This window comes from Filicampus tigris, chromosome 9, assembly GCF_054856515.1.
Source record: "Filicampus tigris isolate MCC_2025a chromosome 9, RoL_Ftig_1.0, whole genome shotgun sequence".
Lineage (NCBI taxonomy): Eukaryota > Metazoa > Chordata > Actinopteri > Syngnathiformes > Syngnathidae > Filicampus > Filicampus tigris.
Window position 1 is genome coordinate 9,909,304 of NC_141225.1, and position 20,766 is coordinate 9,930,069.

The following is a 20,766-nucleotide window of genomic DNA, read 5'->3' on the forward strand; positions in this document are numbered from 1 at the left end:
TGACGCATCCCCTAAAAATCTTTGCAGCAGAGAAAGCAGCACAATGGCCATTTAATGAATGCGCTGTGACAAAAAAAAAGTTGAATTCTTTTTATTCTATTAAATTGTGTAATTTCTGTCAGTTTTCATAACATACAATATTATGGAATGCTATTTTTCCTCATTAAACTACACATTACAACAATTTTTACAACAGATTAATGGCATTTCCATGCATTTTAATGGAAGATGATGATTTGAGATGCGAGTGTTTTGAGTTATGAGCGTGGTCACAGAACAAACAAAACTGTTACCTCAAGGCACCACTCGACTTCATTTACAGTGTGTAAATTAGTGTGATACTTTCCTATTTAAAATGGGTTTAGGACATTTCAGAAAGACCGGAATTTCGCAAATAAGTACGTTTTTCAGCCAATACATGGGGATCGGTTCCACAGGAAAAAAAAAACGTGAATACGTGAATTTGTGACTATAGTGAACCGCAATTATGCAGGGATTACTGTATTACGAATGGTAAAAAGAATATAATTTTCACATTACGGATTTATTATTGATGTTAAGATTGAATGTTTTACTGGTTTTACATGTTGTCACTAATTTATTTCTACACTTATTTTACTTAAGATTAGGGCCTAACCAATTTAATCGGATGATATTACATGTTTTCTTTTTTTTTTATCGACCAATCGGACGTCGATAAGCGTCGGGGCGTCAGATTGCTCCGTTCGTTGATGTAGCGAACGCCGTCGTAATATCGGATCCCGTTGGAAGCGTCTGGTGACCGTTTCAACATGTTGAATCGGCGTCGTAAGTGGCGATATTTGGCCACTGATTGGCTGCTAGCTAGCGAATCAGCGCAGGGGGCAAGAACAGGAAGTGACGAATGTGGATAAACAGTAATCGATGGAAAGCCTTGAGAATTCCGCCTTTGCCGCCTTAATCTTGGTTGACTAAGTATTGCATGACACCGTGTCAAGAGCCTGAGGGTTAGCTTCGCCTGGGAGTTCATCGTGAACGAAAAATATAGCGGATTGCATTTTTTACGTTATTATATTCCGGTCCCACCAATAGCTTTCCGGTTGGATTTTTCTAACCATGAAGAATAGTGACTACTGCCGCCGATGGTATGGAGGGGTATTACATCTCACGCATGCGCAGAAGGTACCTAAAGCGGGAAGTCAACCCAAACATTTCTCTCAAGAATGTTCTATGCAGGCCCACTAGTTGAAACACGGCATTCTGATTAATATTGCATTTGTGGAATATGAGTTAAGCAGCAAAATCCACTTTTAAAATCCAATTTTAGCCATCTCTACGGGCAGCCATTTTGTCAATTCTGTCAATTGAAAATGACATCACAGTTGCTCAGGGCTTAGATAACGTCCAATCGTGGCTCTGCTTTGGTTCTTTCTGGTAAACTGCAGCTAAAAACGGGTGGATTTTGCTGCTTAACACATTCCACAAATGCAATATTAATCAGAATGTCGTGTTTGGACTAGTTAAAGCGCATAGAATATATTCTTGAAAAAAATATATGTTTGGGTTGACTTCCACTTTAATGGTCAGCGTCGCTGTCTGTCGTTGCGGTGTATTTTTCCAGCGTGACGAGCCGACAGTCGGCCCAATGCCACCTGGTGTAAGTGTCGGTCAAAGCTGGCCGATGTCAAATTGGTCTAAGCCTTAAGACACTCAAACATGTCCCCCAAAATTGGCAGATTTTTGCTGACTTCTGTCTCTTTTGCAAAGTTAAATACTATAGCACAAAGTATTGTCAAACAGAACAATGTTTTGCCTGTAATTCATATATTTATTGTTATAAGAATTAGGTGAATCCAAACATGTTTTTTTAATTCATTGCACATTTTTAAATTAATTGACCTATTAACCGGTTATCTGAATTTTATTCACCAAAAATGCGTATTGGTCGGGCCCCACTTAAAATGTTACTTAAACCTGGACTTGTAATAAAGATATTATGATGTTGACAGTTTGATCCTGAACAAATTAAATAAATTTACATTATTTGCTTTGGGATTTTTTTTAAACCTAAACATATTACAACATTCTGCATTGGATCTTATCTCTTCCACTCTACATTCTTGCGAAAGTTGATATACATCACAGGCCGCATTGCAGGTTTCAGTCCAATTCCCATCAAACTACACGACATTGCTTGAATTGTTGATCTGTCTTGTGTTGCGCCATACTCTGCCACGTCAGACAGAAATTATGTACAGATGATCACCAGCAGTATCAGCATTCAATAATGTGTTCGTATTTACATTTTGAGGTTTGTTTACATATTAGGCAGATGATTATCCAAATGAAAAGTGAGTGACAGTGATTTGGCCGAGTGGAAATTCACACGTGGTCACCAGCCAATGCTGACAGACCTGTCGCGCTTGAGCAACCAGCAAAACATTTCACCCAACTTTTGCCTAACACGCCTCCTCTCTGTCACACAAACTACGTCTACCTGTTGCTCATGCTCAGGTATGCATGCATGAACTAAGTCGTCAGGTATGTCATTGTGAATCGAAATTTCAAGCAATGAACATATTAGGCAGTTTTTTGTTTTGTTGGGTTTTTTTCATTGTGTCCCTGCACAAGTATGAGTTATAAAGGACACCTCAAAACTCTGACTCAACCATGATAACAAGGCTCATTTGTAGAAAAATAAATAATCAGTAATTAAAGCACAAATAGAGCCATCTCCACTCTGACAAATAGGGACATCATGTCCCTTCAGGTCCAATATGCACTAATGTGTCCCATAAGGCTCATTATTGGACGCTAAGGTAACTGTACCTTTTCCCAAGGCCACAAAAATATGTCCCAATAGTGAGCAGTAGAATCGTCACCACACCAATGACAATGTGTTCGTGTATTTTCACTAAAAGGTAGATTATTTCACAATTATCGTCCATTCAAGTGACGACCAGCGGGGCGTGTAGCCTTCGGGGAGGGAGGGAGGGAGGTGTCGCCCCGCCCATACCACATTCTAGCCTTGCTCTCGCACCTCAGTTCACAAAGACCCAGCGGAGCCTTACCAGAACTTCCTGTTGCCGTTCAGGACAGCAATTCTGACACCCCTCACATGCTGTGTTCTCTTGCTCGGTTCCGTGCGGGACTCTTTAATTGCTGGATTCCTTGGCCGCTGTGAACATGGGAGGCAGGGAGGAGGTCATGGTGACCATGGCAATAAAGCCCACCATGCAGTTTACACGCTGGAACAATATTAGGCTCCGTCCTTCACAGAAACCAATGAGGATCAGAAACTTAAAGCACTCATCACAAAAGAAATCCAGGTAGGAACCCTGCAAAAGTCAAGTCAATGGAATTTGAATAAGACATTTTTCTTAGATGCAGTGATCTTGCATCATCACCTTTGAACATAAACGGGCGTGCGGTGATGAAGTGCTTAGAAAGGGTCCAGTAAGCATAAACAAGACTTTGCCTTGCCTAAACAAGACTATTGTTGGAATCTACACTTAATTAGTTTCTCTTTTGAAAGTAAAACATATTGTGGGTAAGGGTATAAGTCACTTCAAACCCGTAAACAAGTTACAGCACTTTTTTCTGAACTGTTATCGTGCAGCAGATGAGCCAATGTGTTGATTAATCAGCAGAAAATGGGCAATTTAGGACTTTCTTTCCAAAGCAAATCAAGTTTTGAAATAACTTGCATCTTAAATCTAAAACATCTCACATTGTAAGTTTTCCACTCTGACAAATTACAGCATTTTGTGCAGCAGAGGAGACTAAGTGTTCATTACGCTTTCGTTTCCAGCAAATGCGAAAAAAGAGTCATAGTAAGCTCATTGTTGGTGTCTGCTTATGTTGTCTTCATTAATTGTACTGATTCACTCCTTACGTCCTTTTTTAAAATGAAGTCAATTCCTAATGTAGTAAAGTTCTTATGAAGTGATTTTTATTTGTTTGGAGTTGAAAACTTGGCCTTCACCTCACTTGACATATTTTCTTGGTGTTAGACAGAGGTTTCTCTTTGTTATGACAGGCTTGTCAAGAACATTGTGATCACAGCTGAATTATGTTTTTCAGCTCATGATTGGTGATCTATTTTTTGCGTTATGGAATGTGACTGAGCCACACGGGTGTGGTGACTTACCTGGTCACATCCTCTATGGCTGTCTGTGTGGCATGCTATAGTGCTGCGGCTCTCCAAAATGTTTTACATCATGTGCCAATAAAGTACAGTAGCATTTTTTTTTATTCCTATGAATTGCATTTGATGTGGTAAGCCACTGTGACATTATGCATAATTGAAACATTAACACTGTGCTTAAGTATAGAAAACAACAAAACTGTACTTAGATATATTCAATTAAAGTGAACGAATTATTGAACGTGGTAATGTATTTCAAAGACCAAATACAAAATTAGATGAGCAAACTTTTTTGGGAAAAGAAGTATTTGAAAAGAAGTAGGAAGAAATCAAACTTATCCATCCCGACCCCAATGTTACATATTTTTCAATTGTGTGTATAAATTCTTCCATTATTGGCAATTATTTGCAATGCACAATTTCCCTGATTTGTTGGTTGACCAAAAGAAATAACAATGCTAGTGTTTTACAGTCCTGTTAACCATTTGGTGTTAGAAAAATATGCAGCCATACCCCTAAACGTTTTCTTCTTCCCCATATCCTTAAATGACAGATCCTTTGTGTAATTTTTTTTTTTTTTTGTTCGTTTAAGTTGACTAAAATCTGTGCTGTTTCATCTCCTCAGCTAAAACGGCACCACATACACAACAATAGATGTTTCCGTTCCCAACATATTGTTTTTTAAACTTTAATGTGCCTCTTAACTCCCTCTCACAAAACATTTTTTGAGTGATGTCTGAAAGTGAATTATGACTTGCTTTATATACATAATTACTGCACTTTTGGATGTGACCTTAAAAATTGTGTGTTTCCTAAAATACAAATTATACCTAAACAAACAGTTCTGAAAGAAGAAATGCAAATGTATTGTTCTTAAAACGTTAACTACAGCTAAACATTACTAAGCTAATGTACCGGTTTAAAAAAAAAAAAAAATCCAAGCTGCTGTTATGTTTTGCACATTTTTAATGTTGAATTTGGTGATTCTTTTGCTTACCACTAGAGGGAGCCCACACACAAGATTTGGAGAATGTACAAATGAACTGCCCTTTACCTCATGTGCTTCATTGACTGTTAACTTGAATGGGATAGTGGGGGCTCACTTTCTTACAGTGACATCTAGTGGTGGAACTCCTCGCCACATTTGGCCAGAACAATAGACTCTCCCCCTCCCCTTCGCCATCTCCTCTCCATCCCTTCATCCCACTCCTTTTGTCTCTCCACCTCTGTGCCGGCTCCTCCGCCTTCCCCGCTCCACCCCCGCAGTCTTCGCCCCTCGCCTCCAGCTCGTCTGCGTCCTTTTGTTTGCATGCACGCCTGTGATTTCTTCACCTGTGTGTATGTCTGCGCCAGAGATCCCAGCCCCACCGAGATGAGCGTGGAGCCCTGGGCCAGCCCGCAGGACCAGGCCGCCGCTGAGCACAGCGCACACACGCCGCCGCCCTCGCCGCCCTCCCTGGAGCAGGAGCAGGAGCAGGAGCAGGAGCAGGAGCAGGAGCAGCATCCCGACAAACTCTGCCTGGACTCCTTCTGGAACGAGGTGGAGACCATTCGACTGGGGGGCGGTCTCGCGGACCTCGACAGCGCCCGGAGGGATTCCAGACAATCGGAAGGTAAAACGACTACTAATGGCCACTCAGGTAGCTTTTTGCCTTCTCGCTGCTCAAATCATGCTTTTGCCATGGCAACATATCAGGTTTCAGAGGAGAGCACATTACCATGACGACACACACCCAGTGGCGAGGAGGGGTGTTTTGTATTGACACCCCAATTTTATTGTGTTCTCCCAATGATCTGAGCATCCTTTAATCAGACCCCTTTGTTGTGTTAAATAGAGGCCCTTGCTGGCTTGAGTTCATCAATTGGGGATAAAAAAGTCCACATGAAGCTGCATGCGGCTTTGTGATGCCACAAGCTGCATGGTCACATGACTGCCTTTTGTGTCAAAGCTTTAAAGGCCTGCGATACCTTACGTACAATATCTGAACAATACCCCGTCACACGTGTGTAAGTATATTCAAAAGAGAGACATCACAAGTGTGTTCTTACAGAATGGAGTTTTGTCTGAAGGTATTTGTGTCCCCTAACCTGCTAACAAAGCCAATCTTAGCGCGCTAATGTCTTGCTGTATTGTATTAGCAAGCAAATGAAGCAATATCATTACTGCAAATGTATACATATATATATGTATATATATATATATATATATATATATATATATATATATATATATATATATATATATATATATATATATATATATATATATATATATTCATACACAACGTACCTCACATAATTAAAAAATACAACATTTAAAAGCATTTACAAACAAAATATTCAAGACGTTGAAAAGCAAAGTAAATATATATATATATATATATATATATATATATATATATACACACACACACATACATATATATATATATATATATATATATATATACACACACACACACATATATATATATATATATATATATATATATATATATATGCGCAGTGTACTTGCTTGCTTTGCAGAACATTTTCCAAACAATTTCAACTTGGAATATTTTAGCTAGGTTTTGTAATCAATAACATGAATCCAGGTAGGGAACCTCACAGAGGGTCTGACGCAAGCCTGGTTGAAAGAAACGTGTGGGATGTGTCATGAAGTGGTACAGATGGGACAAGCCCAAGGTCGCAACAACACCTAATGTATGAAATATTTGAATTGGAACGATGACAACCAATGATTATTATATATCGCTCTTCCTCTGTTGCCCATATATGCACACTTGTTCTTGTTTTTGAAAATATTTTACTTTTTGTTTGATATTGTTGAATGTGATCCATATCATTTGTGTGTTTGTCAGACGGGGAGCAGGAGGAGCAGTGGCTGGCCGATGCCGGTCTGTCCAACCTCATCAGTGAGGGCAGCGAGGATGCGGACAACGCCGTGCTTCTGTCCACGCTAACGCGGACGCAAGCCGAAGCGGTCCAGCGCAGAGTTGATACCTACACGATGTCCCTGATGCGCAAGAAAAACAAACCGGCACCGCGCCACGTACGCGAGATCTTTGACACGCCCATCCGTCAGGTGAGCCTCACGCAAGTCCTAAGGAAGCTTCTTCGACAGCACACTTTCTGCATTTCCTGATTAAGTAACCACTTCAACTTTGACATAACTGCACTACGTGTCTACTAATGATGTTCTGCAAATGCATTTTTATAGTAATATTAACAATTCAAACTTTAAGATTGCCTTCTTTTTTTATTTAATGATCAATCATGGCTCAGCTTCAAAAAACAGATGAGCTGTGATTGGTCCTTACCTGAGCCCTGAGCAACTGTGATGTCATTTTCAGTCGACAGAAATGACAAAATGGCCGCCCCCGGAGATGACTAAAAACAGGTGGATGAACTCTTATTCCACAAACGTAATATTTATTAGAGTGCCTTGTTTCAACTAGTGGGCTTGCAAAAAACATATTCTTGAAAAAAATATGTTTGGGTTGACTCCCACTTTAAACATCAGCTTTACGGATGCTAGCTCTGCTGAGCAGGCAGTGTGGTAATGGCGTCAGTTGTGAGACTTGGTTTTAATGGTCATTGCAAAGCCAAATACAGCCACTTGAGGCACCACCTGATTAATACTGGACAAAAGGATGTGTGGCATTTATTTCAACAAGTTCCTAGCAACAATACGCCCAATGTTTAATTTTGGAACGGCATCTTGTTATAGTGGAGGCCACTTTTTGAGGAAATGGAGTACATGGTGTCGTCAGTTTATGGCAGAGCTCCATTCCTGTGGCAGCTAAGTAACCCAAATTTGTAAATACGTAAGTTGGAAGGTGTAGTAGTCTGCCACTCATCTTCAAAAATGTAATAATAAAGTCGGAATTACTGTTAATATTTATGCGAAAAACACCTAAGCTATAAACATTCAACAATCAAATGAAAATAGAATCCAGCGTTAACTGACTGTGCCAAATGCTGCCGAATTCTTTCACCGCTGCACAAACTCGTTCATCGTGCGCCATTCGTAACCTCATAACCGCGTGTGTCTGGGTGGTCGTAATGCGAGGACCCCCTGTGTATGGTGGATTGTGAACAAAGCCCACCTGCTTCAGTATGCAGTATGCCGCTTTGGACAATAAAAGCAAATCGTATGTAAAGGTCACGCTTTATCCTCTCTTCCCACAAAAGAGCAGCACACGCTTTTCTTTGATCGTTGTCCTCCATCCATTGAAGTACAAATAAAACAACTTGTATTCCCTGTGGTGGACCACTGATATTTACAGCCGCTGAGCATTCCATGTGAGTCACACAAGGGTGTAGTGCAATTTTGCATAATGTTGCATAAGGATTCCCCATTGTAGCGGATGCGTACAGAGCTCAGGCAAGCATAGTGATCGTTATGTTTCCGGAGTCGTAGACCGGTGCAAATAGGCTTTGACTTTTGGAACAATTTAGCCATTCCATCCATCCGTTTTCCTTCCCACTTGCACTCTGCACTAGATCGGTGGTTGAGCAGGAGTCTATGCCAGCTGATTGTTGGAAGGAGGCAGGGTACTCCGTGAACTAGTCAACAGACAATCACAGGGCACACACAGTCCTCAATGAACATAACACGTCGGAGGAAGCGGGAGTGCCTAGAAAAAAAACATTGAGCTGAGATTCAAACCCGCGGCATGTTGACTGTGACACAGACGTGCTATCCACCGTGGTACTGTGCTGCCTCAAGTCATACAAATCAATACTTTTTTCCCGACAGGGTTTTTCTGACTCTCAGCATAGCGAGGAACTGGCCCAGAACAGTATGGCCCCTGTCTCCAAAACCCCAAACTCAGGTGAGACCTTGACAAAATCAAACTAATAAGAAACATACAACCAAGTAAGTCCGAAAAGCATTGCTAATCATCAGTCAGCTGAGTTGGCTCATGTGTTCATTTATATTTGTGATCGTGTGTCCCTCTGCCAGCTCCAGAGTTCTTCTTCACCGACGTGGGTTATTGCGAACAGGCCGTCATCTTCCTCAAACAGGCCAAAATGTTTCCCGACAACACCCTGTGGAGGAGGGAGGACAGCACCTTGCCTGTAAGTATCCAACCTGCCGGTTCTCTCTTGCCCATCAACACAGTTGATCACTTTGATGGACCGTTTCTGTTCCCAAAAATAAATATTCATTAAAATGCCTTTCGGTAAATTAGCTCATCAGTCATGATTCCTCACGCGTAAGCTCCCTTTTGTTTCTTTAATAACTTTTCTTCCTCATCCATTTTGACTTTGTTTTTTGCCCTTCTTCCTCTTCAACCGCCATTGTCTCGCTGCCAATCACCACCAGCGGGTAGTCTGCCCCAAGTGCCGCCTGGGAATCACTCGAATTCAAGACCTGTCTCCGGTCGACATGAAGAAGGTGCGCCAGTTGGCTCTGATCGATATGACGGCGCTTTGCGACCTCATCGGGCTGGAGGTGAAGCGGCACAAGACGGCCAAGAGGAAAATGCCAGGTAGGGCGTCTCACACACACACACACCGAACATGTGTACAATATTTCCGTAGGCGACACGGGAGAAATAGTTTGCATTGTTTGTCAGCCTGCCAGTAAAACTAGAGTAGGACAATGTCACTCTTCAGCTTCTTGCATAGTGTCTCTCTACCCCAGTTATCCTGACATGACTTCATTGTACATATTTAGAAACAGTACATCACATACGATCCTAATGAAACAGTACAGTAGATAGAAATAGACTAGATGAAGTTAAAACTAAAGGGGACGTGAATTTGTTGTATCAGAGAGCTCGTTGTTTGGCGTGCCGCTGGCCACACTGCTGGAAAACGACCAGAAAGTGAAGGCGGCAACAACCACTCCTCTCCTCCTGCAGGAGGTAAGAGAACACACGTTGTATAGTGTGCGCGTGTGTGTGTGTGTGTGTGTGTATTATTTCTTATTTGCTGTCAAAAAGGGGCAAGATTACATTTGTGTCCTTCCAAGTCCAATCTTCTACCAATCTAATAATGTACGCCCTGAGCCTAGCTGTTTTTAGCCCCTTTTCTGAGGTTTTAAAGGACTCCTTAATTTAATTTTACCACCAACTGTCATAGTGGAAATGATACTGCATTTTTTTTTTTTTTTTTTAAGTGCTACAATTTTAGAAGAAGTTGATGTACAATGCAGCATATTAAGCTACTCAAAAGATTTAGTGCAAGGTACAATATTCCAAAATGACCTTCCCTGTGTAATTACAATGGCATCCAAGGTAGCGCTGATGTGTATCAAAAAGGGAGGAGCAGTTTAGCGCAATTACTTTCTTTCAGCTTGAACAAAAGCAGATCCAATAATGATAATTGGGTTTAGGGACGAGAGAGAAGGTAAAATGTACTGTACCTTGCCATCAATACGCCAAATAATTTTTGTAAAATCATCTTTAATGAATTAGAAAACAATACCATTTTTGCCTCTGTACATACTGTCAGGAATATTATTGTAGAGTAAGGTGGTTGTATCTTTTCCAGATGTGAAACCTATTTCAGCATTTAATATAAGTAATCATTATACACAAGGAAACCCCAAAAGTAAAAAAAACTGTTTAGTGTACCACCCTATTTACTGACCACTACACCTCTAAAAATACAACGTCTTCTTGTTTCTGTCAATTATTTCTCACCTGTCTTGTGCGTTTGTGTTGTGTGATCCATGCAAGACCACACCCTGAATGCAGCAGCAGTACTGAAAACAACAAGCGGAGGTGACGTGGAGATATGAATGTTCAGATCTCGTTGATGCCTGAATCTCTTTCTGCTTTCTTGTCTCTTTCAGCTTTTAACATTCCTGGAAAAGAAGGGAGTCGATTCCGAGGGCATCCTGCGGGTTCCGGGATCTCTCTTCAGAATCAAGGTATAAGAGTACCCCAAGCCAAACCGAATGATGGGTTGTATTTGGGTTTATTTTTTTACCCCAGTTATGTATGTGTCCTTAAATGTAACTTTAAGATACATTTCCCATGCTAACCTTCCACGTGTAACCTGCTTTGTCGCAAGAACAGCTTCACTTTATAGATCCAAAAATGATCGTGCTATAGTTTATTTCACACTTGAATAGTCGAAGCTGCCGTAGGAGGGCGCTATTGTCAAGGAGCTTTTTTGGGTTTTTTTTCTTCAATTTTTATTCCATCCTTTGTTCAGAAAAACAATGATGGTGCATACTATACGGGAATAAACCAAGCACTGTATTCAAACTAAATTAAAAGAAGAATATTACATACATGTATATTTAATTATATCGACAGTTTTCATTCAGATGAATCCAATGTTCAGCTTGGTAATGTTTTTCGTACCAGTATTTTCTGTAATTATGGCATTTTGAGGTAATGAATGACAGTGCTTGTATTTTTTGTATAAGTAGCTGAAATAAATGATATATTTATATTATATATGTAATATATTTTGATCAAGTTGAGCAATACCATTTTGCCCTTGGCACAGTTTTATAAGACATACTTTGAACATCTACCATAGTCTGTTATATCTGTAAATAACCCATGAATACGTTCTAAAAGCATGTTCTCCGCCGCAGTTGCTGCAGCAGAATCTGGAGGCCAACTTCTATGCGGGCCAGATCAAGTGGGAGGAAGTCAGTCCCAACGACGCCGCCGCACTTCTCAAGAAATTCATCCGAGAGCTCCCCGCTCCCCTGCTCACCGCCGAGTACCTCAACACCTTTAGCGCCGTCAGAGGTCAGAAGAAGACCGTTTTTACTGTTTATCTTCTGGATGAGTGCATTAGAAGAAAAAAAATCCCTGCGGAGACGCACCAACATTTTCCCAGAAGGAGAAAAGAGCTCCATATGTTGCTCCATTTCTTCATCCTCCGTCACTAGAGGGGTGTAACAATAATCCGTTTTCATCCATTTTAATAAAACATAGATCGATACGAGGATCTGATTAATGGCTCACTGATGGAGACTTGGTTGACGCGTGGTGATAAACACCATGAGTGAGCACAGACATAAGCTAACAAAGCTAATGGCTCCCTGTCACCATGCCATCCATCTTGAGACATCCCATTAGTCTTCCACAAACACAGAGGAAATGACTACATGTGTTTGTGTGTTATTGTATGCGTATGTCTTCTGACTGTCTCACCTTTCTTTTGTGCCTCTACCAGACATCACCGAACTCAAGCAGAAACTGCACGTGCTGAACCTGCTCATTCTGTTACTGCCCGAGCCCAACAGGAACACTCTGAAGGTACACACGCACGTTCTTGACTGTATGTTCATCACGTGGAACAGAAATATAAACACACACATAGTGATATTCTTCGTCCTAGTGCAGTGTTTTGAGAATAAGACATTTGTTTTTTCTGCCAAGCCTCCTCCAGATTCCAGTAGTTGCCTGGCAACTGCTCTCGAATGTTACAAAACAGAAAATTGTGTGGCTGCGCTTGAGTTTAGCACCAGAAACACAAACAAGGCAAATATGCTTTTAGCAGGGAAGTGGGCGGAGCACACTCAGCCTTTGTTCGCTCGGCTTGCACACTGGCAATGCCGGTTCCAGCTTTTATTATGCAAATGGGCGATCGTGTGGTAAACTTTCACCCTGAATCGAAGTGGGTAAGTGGCGATTACCATCAGAGGATCAAGCAGGAGCATGTGATGCACCTGCCCAGCATGAGCAGCTGCTTTCAACCTTCCACTGTTTATTGTTTCGCCATCCCAGTTGTCACTTTGCAGTTTTGATTTTTTGACTGCAACGCGTTGGCTTCAAAATGTAGATGGAACCTCCAGCTTTGCTACATAACTACTGGAAGTATCAATAATGTGTTAAAACACTGCTTTTGCCATGACTATTGGCGCTTCGCTTTTTTTTTTTTTACAGGGGATCCTCTGTTTTCCACAAAGTTCGTTTCAGAAGCAACCTGATTTTTTACATAAATCTAGTCATATATAGAAAACAATTAAAGGAAAATCAGTAAGTGCCTTTTGACAATGTAGTCTACGCTAACTGATGCAAAAGCAGTTGTAAAGTAAAAATTACAGTAAATATTTTTGCTGAAAATTACTGAAGCTATTTACTTTTTTATTTAATAAATCTGTTACCAATTATCCCATCGATTAATCAAGTAATTGGATGAAAATTTATTTTGCATTATTAACCAACAAAAAGCACATTTGAGATGCAGGTATTGTTGACCACTGTGGGTCGCCGTCCTTACTTTCCCTTTGAAGCCATGTATTGGCGGCAAGTGGACTAGATGCCACGTTTTAGACAATTGTGTGCTGAACAGTTGAGGGGAAGTCTCTTTTCTTGTACCCAGTGCACAAACAAGGTCTATAAAAGACATATTTGCATGAGTTTGTCATGGAAGAACTCCCATCAAACACCTTTTTGGATGAGTATTCTTCAGACGCGTCATTTGTGCATTTCTGCGTGTTTCACGCAGGCCCTCTTGGAGTTTCTCAGCAAGGTGGTGTCCCAGGAGAAGAGGAACAGAATGAACCTGTGGGCCGTGGCAACCATTATGGCTCCCAACCTCTTCCTCCACAAGGCCGTGCCCAGCAGGCTAACGGATGGGGCGGAGAAGGGGCAGGTGGAGAAGGCCGCCGACGTCATGAGACTTCTCATCCGCTACCAGGACCTGCTTTGGACGGTGCGCGGCAGCCGCTGCTCTTTGTTTAGCCGATGTATGATGTGAGCTAATGAGCTCTGATGTCCTCTCTCCTCACAGATTCCAAATTTCCTCATGAACCAGGTGCGGAAGATGAACGAGCTTAGCAACCGGCGCTACCAGTTTTACGATCGCCGCTTCAAAAACCTGCTGAGGAAAATCCACACCGACAGCAAGGAAAAACCTGATAAAAATAACTCAGAGGTTAGCTTCCACTAAAACACTGCTGTCTCTATTATGACTGCCGCTAGTCTTACAATATTCAAACCGGTGGCATCATGGGATGGGTGTCAGATGCGTGAAGTGAAGCTTTGTTTTTGCTGCCAAAATCTTATGTCCAATGATGCGCGTTCAAAAATATAATGGCGAGTTGTATTAGTAAAGATGATTTTGATGTGTTTCTTTGACGGTCCCTCAAAATTTGCATTGACGTGCAACAGGTGTGTGGCAAAAAAAGGGTGGGGACAAAAGGTTGGATACTGTGCTCAAAAATTGTCAACAGTGTCATTGGTTAGTTGACTTCGACTTTACTTTTAGCATAGTGGACTTAGTCGTTTAACCCCTAATGAGTTGAGGAGCTTAATTTGGACAAAAAAAGTCCTTTGCTGTCATGTTGTGGTATCTACTGGCAGATACCAACCCTTGTAAGGGGGGGCTCTCATTTACAAGGATATTCGCTATTCACGGCAGGGCTCAATTCTTAACTTGGGCGTACTTTTTATTCATTCCAATATGAGCCTAGAATCCTAATTAATAAAGCAGAGTAGGTCCAATTTGATGTATTGATGTGGTTCTGCTCCCGGCAGACACGCCGTACGGTGAAGATCACCATCGGGGATCAGGTGAGCGGCTCCATGGACTTCCAGATCAACATGGAATCGCGAGCATCCGACTTGCTCACCCAGTTTTACCACCAGTTCATCCGCAGCCCTGAAACTGGGAAGGGCCAACGGCGAAGGTACATCGCCAAGTGCTCGGCTTAAGAGAAAGAATAAAAGGAATTTGAAGAGAGACAGAATAATGTGCATAATAAGAGTATTAGAAAGTGTGTTTGTAGAATAGTGAGGTAATGACGTTCAAAAGTGACGTGGATCAACTGGTGGCTTGCTTCGAGTACTATTACTATCATATATAGTAGTGTTAAACAAAACAGTAAAATGAGAAGACACATGGATTTGCAGGTTAAAATCTCCAAATAAAAGCAAAATGGTAAACACAAGACGTTACATTATTCATATAGGAAAAAATTAATTCATTTTCAGGTCAGGCTTAAAGAGGAAGTAAACCCAAACATATTTATTTCAAGAATATGTTCATTACAGGCCCAGTAGTTGAAACAAGGCATTCTGATATCGCGTTTGTGCAATAAGAGTTAATCCACCTGTTTTTAGCCATCTCTGGGGCCGGCCATTTTGCCACTTCTGTCGACTGAAAATGACATCATCAAATCATCATCAGTTTCTCAGGGCTCGGTTAACGACCAATCACGACTGACCTGTTTTCTGAAGCGGAGCTGTCGTTACCTGAGCCCTGAGCAATTGTGATGTCATTTTCAGTCGACACGAGTGTCAAAATGGCCACCCGCTCCTGAGATAGCTAAAAAGGGATGGATTTTTCTGCTTAACTCATATTCCACAAACACAATATTAATCAGAATGCAGTGTTTGAACTACTGGGCCTGCATTGAACATATTCTTGAAAAAATAATGTTGGGGTTGATTTCCACTTTAAGTGTACAGTCAGAGTGAGCATCTCTTGGGTGTTCAGGACGTTTGTTCCACTGTTGAGGAGCAGAGAAAAACAATGTTGCTTCACTTTATTTTGGTTCTGCAATAAAACTGAGGGGTGTATGTAGTCCAATAGTGGAACTGAAAAGTCTTGAATATATTTAGGTCCAAGACAATTCAGAACCTTGAAAGTATAAAATGTCCTCTTTCCAGGAATGGCTCCATGTCCTACTCGGAGTGCGCCCTATACGAAGTGGGAGGGAACATTGGTAAGTGTTTGATGCCATCCTCTGCACCATTTGCACGAAAGATTTGCGTTCCCTCGCAAAAATTGCGAGATAACGCAAAGTTTTTTGCGAGGGATGCATTTTGTTTTAAATGCGTGTTTATGTACTTCCGGATCAGTTTAGCAGCTAGCCTAGCCTAGCCTCTAATGCGCGGCTGTTTGAGAGACGACAGTACGTCAGAGACGGAGAAACTGTGCATAATTTCAAAAACTGATTTTAGGTCTTTGTATTACAAGCGAATTTCAAAGCAATTCTGTTAAACCCACCCACGGCTGAAAATGTTCCCTTTGTTGCTTTAGTTTACCCGGAAAATGACCCGTAAGTACATAAACACGCATTTTTTTAAAATGCGTTCCCTCGCAAAAAAATTTGCGTTATCTGGCAATCTTTGCGAGGGAACGCAAAGGTTTTTTGTTTTTTTTTACCTCCATGTCACCTTAGAGGCTCCATATCAGGGACATCCAACAGTCTGTCTTTTACTGACTTTGATCGGAAGTGGGGGTGCGAGGATTACTCAAATTAGGCCTCATGGTCAGTTATCTAAACTGAAATCTGTTTTTACCATATTGCTACCTCTCGTGCTACTAAAGTGCTGTACCTAAATTATGAATATTATTTCCATCCGATTTATGTTCATAGTGTGCTCAGATTCACGTGCGATCTCAAAATGGCCGAAAGCCATCTCCTCCATCCATTGAGACAATCTTGCGTGAGGGGTTGTGAAAACTGTAATTCACCAACTTCGCCGCTGGGTAGCACAATGACACTCATAATGGAGCCAACGCTTTCATCCACTCTGTATTGGAATGCATGAAGAATACGTTGTGGTTGAAGATTTTGAATGTTTGAGCGTGTCTGTATGTGTGTTTTTGTATGTTTACTTTAGGCGAGCACCGCCTGGACCCCGACACACACCTTATGGATTTGTACAACAGCAACTCAGGAGGTGAGTGGGTCCTAAAAATGAAGCCCAACACCAATAGAAGCTTATGAAAGGACGGATTCAAGAAGACCAAGTCGGTGGCCATTTTCATGGTGAGAGCAACAAGGCAGAAGCAACCAGATGGAGGACAGATGAACAATCTGCCAGGAGCAAAATCAGCCCCCCCGCCCCGCCAAAAAAAAAAAAAAACTCCATGACCACCCTGTTCCCCTCCACCTCCATATTTCTGCATCCCTCCATCTCCTCCTCTCTTGGATGTGACTCATTACTTCCTGCTGAAGGACCTGCTGCTGCATTGACAGCAGCGAGAGCGAGAGAGGATCCCTGGGCAGTTTTGGTGCGCCATCTTTTCTCTCCAGCAATCATCGTCGGTCGAGAGCGAGCAGATGGGCCCGCAGAGCACCTCTGGCTATTCAGCCCCTCCGAAGCCCCCCCCCCGCCCCTACCCCTTCCCACCACCACCTCCCCCGCCCCATCGTCAGTCTGACACACACAAGCGTTTATGTGTGCATTTTCTTTTCAAGAGGCCGAAATTCATCCCAGCTCGTGCACATACAAGGGTTCAGTGCCTTGCTCAAGGGGAAGAGAACGGGAAACACTCCAGCAAACGGTCGCAATCGCCCATGTTTTTGCTGCTGCAAGGTGGCTCTTGGTCTTCAGACTGAGCTGCAGTTTTTTATCCATTGCTCTAAAACAAGACGAGGGTGAACCTTTTTCCTGATGATTCACTTTTTATTTCGTAACATCTTGAAATCGTTGTCTTCATCATTATTCTTCCGACGAATGAATGGCCTTTGTTGGAAATTACTCATTTTTGACGGTCCATGTATCCTGGTGAAAAGTCTGTCTAATGTAAGGTTTTGTGTTTTTGAGGTTCCCAACAAGACCCATCAAAACTCACTCAGTAGGGAGAAATAAAAAAAATAAAAAAAAGCCCCACACTATTTCACAATTGGACATGAAATTGTGTGGAACATATAACATAACAGGACGAATGTATTCCATTCACCTCGTTGCGATTTTTTACAATTTTTATTTGGCCCCTGAATCTAGTTTTACTGTCCTCGACATTTTGTAGGCATGTCTATCGTGAACAAACCCACAAAAGGTCTCAAGATCCTGTGCCTGAAAAGTCAGCCATTTTGGTTTGAAGCAACCATTTTAGGGTTGTCTTGAACATGTCCAGGGGTCCTTTAGAGACAAACTAGTAAAGGGGTCCTTTCCGATTGCTACACTATCTAAACCAGCTACACCAGACTGCTGATTGACGCAAAGAAGTTTGACTTTGTTGAAAGCACCAAACTCTTGCATCAACTCCTCAGGCTCACAAACGTCTTTGTGTGTGTGCGCGCGCGAGGATGGTCCAACCCTGAAGACATTCACAGTACGGAGTCCTCCATCTGGTGCGTTTCCCAAATTCGCAGGCCGCATCAAATGCTCTCGTGGGCCATATGTCGCTCACAGCCTGCAGAAGCTGACCACAAGTGCATCTTATCCTCTTGGACTTTTGCTGGATTTTCATTGTCTTCGATGATTTGCGGTGGAAAATGGACTTCAATGAAATCGTTTGGCTTCATGCCCCCCCTATTGACAGTCCTGAGCATTTCTTCTCCTCCTCCTGGCCTGCTTTTTATTCCGGCTTGTGCCCTTTAAAAAAAGACCCCGATGCACTGATGGCTATCTTCTTATCAGAGACCTCCTGCGCTCTCGTGGGCCATATAAAGAGAACATCAATGGGCTTCCTAACCTGCGCATTGAAGGATATTTTGAAGTCAAACGGTGTCACCTCCTCAAGGACACATGGTGAAGCTGGTCTTCATTTTTTTCAAATGGGAGTGGGGTGGGGGGGGTTACTATGTGATGTATATTTATATGAATGTGAAGGCATTGTCGCGTGCGTATTTGTGATGCTAGCTATTGTTCATTTACTTCACTTTTCCATGTACATAGTTGTCACACGCTTACTACATTTCGCAGCCAGGTGTGCGTCACCGCCATGTTGATGTGGCGCCGCCATTTTGTGGCTGGCGCGCACACAGGCGACATCTATCATCGCCCGGCTCGCCATCTCGCTGTCATCTGGGCCGTAATGGAGCGTAATGGCTGCCGGGCACATGCAGCACAGGCGTCGCATCCCTCCGATAAAGGGGGAAGTTAATAAATGGCTGTTATAAATTCAGGACTCCACGACAGCAGTGTGCGCACGCATGTGTGTGTGTGTGGGGGGGGGGGGGGGGGTGCGTGCATGTGTGTGATGAGCTTCATCACGGGGACACAGTTGAGCGAGCGCGTACAAAAGCGAGCTGATGGAGCGGCCTTCTGCTGACAATCAGGAGAAATAGGTCACCTCTGAGGCGGCGTCCCACAAGGCCCCGCACCAGGTCAGGTTACGTCACGCCCTCTGGTTGACGCTGCATGTGTACGCCACGCCCGCGTTTTTACAAGGGGTCCTCAGTTTACGACGGTACCCACATGCGAGGTTACGAACGGTGCGCAGTGAACTGCTTTGCACGGCGCAATAATACGTGGTCCCCCAGCCCAAGAAGGCATGCTCATTGCTCACTGAACTTTTTCGTTTGATACTTTTATATTTATGGCCTACTCTTGCCTATTTTCAGTTTTGGAACTTTAAAAACTGACCAATTCCCCATTTTGGCCTGCAAAGTCATATAAAATTGATTTGGTGCTCAGCAACTATGTACAATTTAAGGGGAGGAGCTTCATTTATAGTCAGTGCTTAATTGCAAAAAGTGCTGTGCTGCCATCTATAAACCTTCCTACTTAATGTTTTTCATTTCATTGTTTCTTTTGTTGAACAGAACAGTCGGTTAGTAAGAGATCATTTTGAAAGAACATTTCCATTGGAGGTCCCATTCAGGTGAATTCCTCACTGTACGGCTCTGTTGTAATCCGAGAGCCCACCGTAATCCAAGAATTGAATTTGTAATTGTCAAGCAAGCATTTCCAGCTGCCTAACCAACCAAATTAAAAGTGAAGGCCATTGTCAGTGTCACCGTACCATGTGACCAGAGTGAGGTTTCCCGGGCAAATAAAGTTAGTGTATACGATTGCATTTTTATGCCTATTTATTTACTGTAATTATGACTTCACTTCTACTTACATATAAATCGGGTTACGACGCGGACGTAGGAACGGAACTCCGTCGTAAATCGAGAGCTATTTGTACATATACTGTGTGAGTGTGTGCGTGCGCGCCAATTTAACAACCTTCCGAATGTATATGTATGTCCCAGTGTTTTGAATAAAATAAAGTGGCATTAGGTTCTCTGTTTCCTGTCAATAAATGTGAATCTAATGTGACGCCTGATGTATTCTTTCAATATGCCTTAATGGCATGCGCACACAGAGATGGAATCAGCAGGGAAGAGCATTCATCAAGCGTATCTGCACGTCACACAGTCGCAGGTGAAGTGGTGTGTCGTTCTAATCAATACAGAGATTAAGTATGTGTGTGTGTGCGCACTCCTTGATGAATCATGGCTGCAGCTTGCGGACAAACCACATTTTCTCCTAAATGCCTCATCAACTTTGATGATTGAAGCTCTCGCCGTGTCCAAAAGGCCTTCTGACGCAACCACATGGATGAATCACAATGAATCAAGATAGGGCAAATGCGTTAAAAAAAAAATAAAAATTAAAAAAATCAGTGACTAACCCAGATGACAAACATTTTAGGTCATTATGGACTAAATGAACCCAGCACACGAGAACAAAATCTGTGGAAAAATGCGCTTTGGTGACATGAAGTCAAGCTTGAACCCTTTGACCATAATTTCAAAGTGGAACTATCGGCCCTCGGACAAGGTAGAAGGATTTATGAACAGTTCCAAATAGTGCTGGCACAAAACCTTTGGGCTTCTGCTATATAAAGGAAAAGAAATGCCTGAACAGCATACACAACGTAACTCAGTATGCTTCACATACTGTAATTAAAAGTACAATATTTGAAAACAGATTTATAAGCAAAGTAAAGAAATGTGAAATAGCTTACTAAAATTACTAAAA

General features: G+C 42.2%; 1 protein-coding gene across 3 annotated transcripts in view; it reads left to right on the forward strand.

The window, feature by feature from the left end:
• arhgap40 (Rho GTPase activating protein 40) overlaps positions 1-20,061 on the forward strand; it is a 28,896-nt gene extending 8,835 nt beyond the window's left edge. For 2 of the 3 annotated variants that reach the window (XM_086040314.1, XM_086040312.1), the window contains 14 exons: positions 5,480-5,739; positions 6,988-7,211; positions 8,889-8,964; positions 9,096-9,211; positions 9,459-9,624; positions 9,911-10,002; positions 10,935-11,012; positions 11,691-11,850; positions 12,281-12,363; positions 13,559-13,765; positions 13,844-13,987; positions 14,590-14,741; positions 15,724-15,779; positions 16,684-20,061. In XM_086040314.1, coding sequence (XP_085896440.1) covers positions 5,499-5,739; positions 6,988-7,211; positions 8,889-8,964; positions 9,096-9,211; positions 9,459-9,624; positions 9,911-10,002; positions 10,935-11,012; positions 11,691-11,850; positions 12,281-12,363; positions 13,559-13,765; positions 13,844-13,987; positions 14,590-14,741; positions 15,724-15,779; positions 16,684-16,790 — 1,902 coding nt within the window. In that variant the 5' untranslated portion in view covers positions 5,480-5,498 and the 3' untranslated portion in view covers positions 16,791-20,061. Of the gene's footprint in view, positions 1-3,024; positions 3,309-5,479; positions 5,740-6,987; positions 7,212-8,888; positions 8,965-9,095; positions 9,212-9,458; positions 9,625-9,910; positions 10,003-10,934; positions 11,013-11,690; positions 11,851-12,280; positions 12,364-13,558; positions 13,766-13,843; positions 13,988-14,589; positions 14,742-15,723; positions 15,780-16,683 lie in introns of those variants that run through there. The other variant, XM_086040311.1, reaches the window with a different exon arrangement.
• Positions 20,062-20,766: the final 705 nt, after the last annotated feature.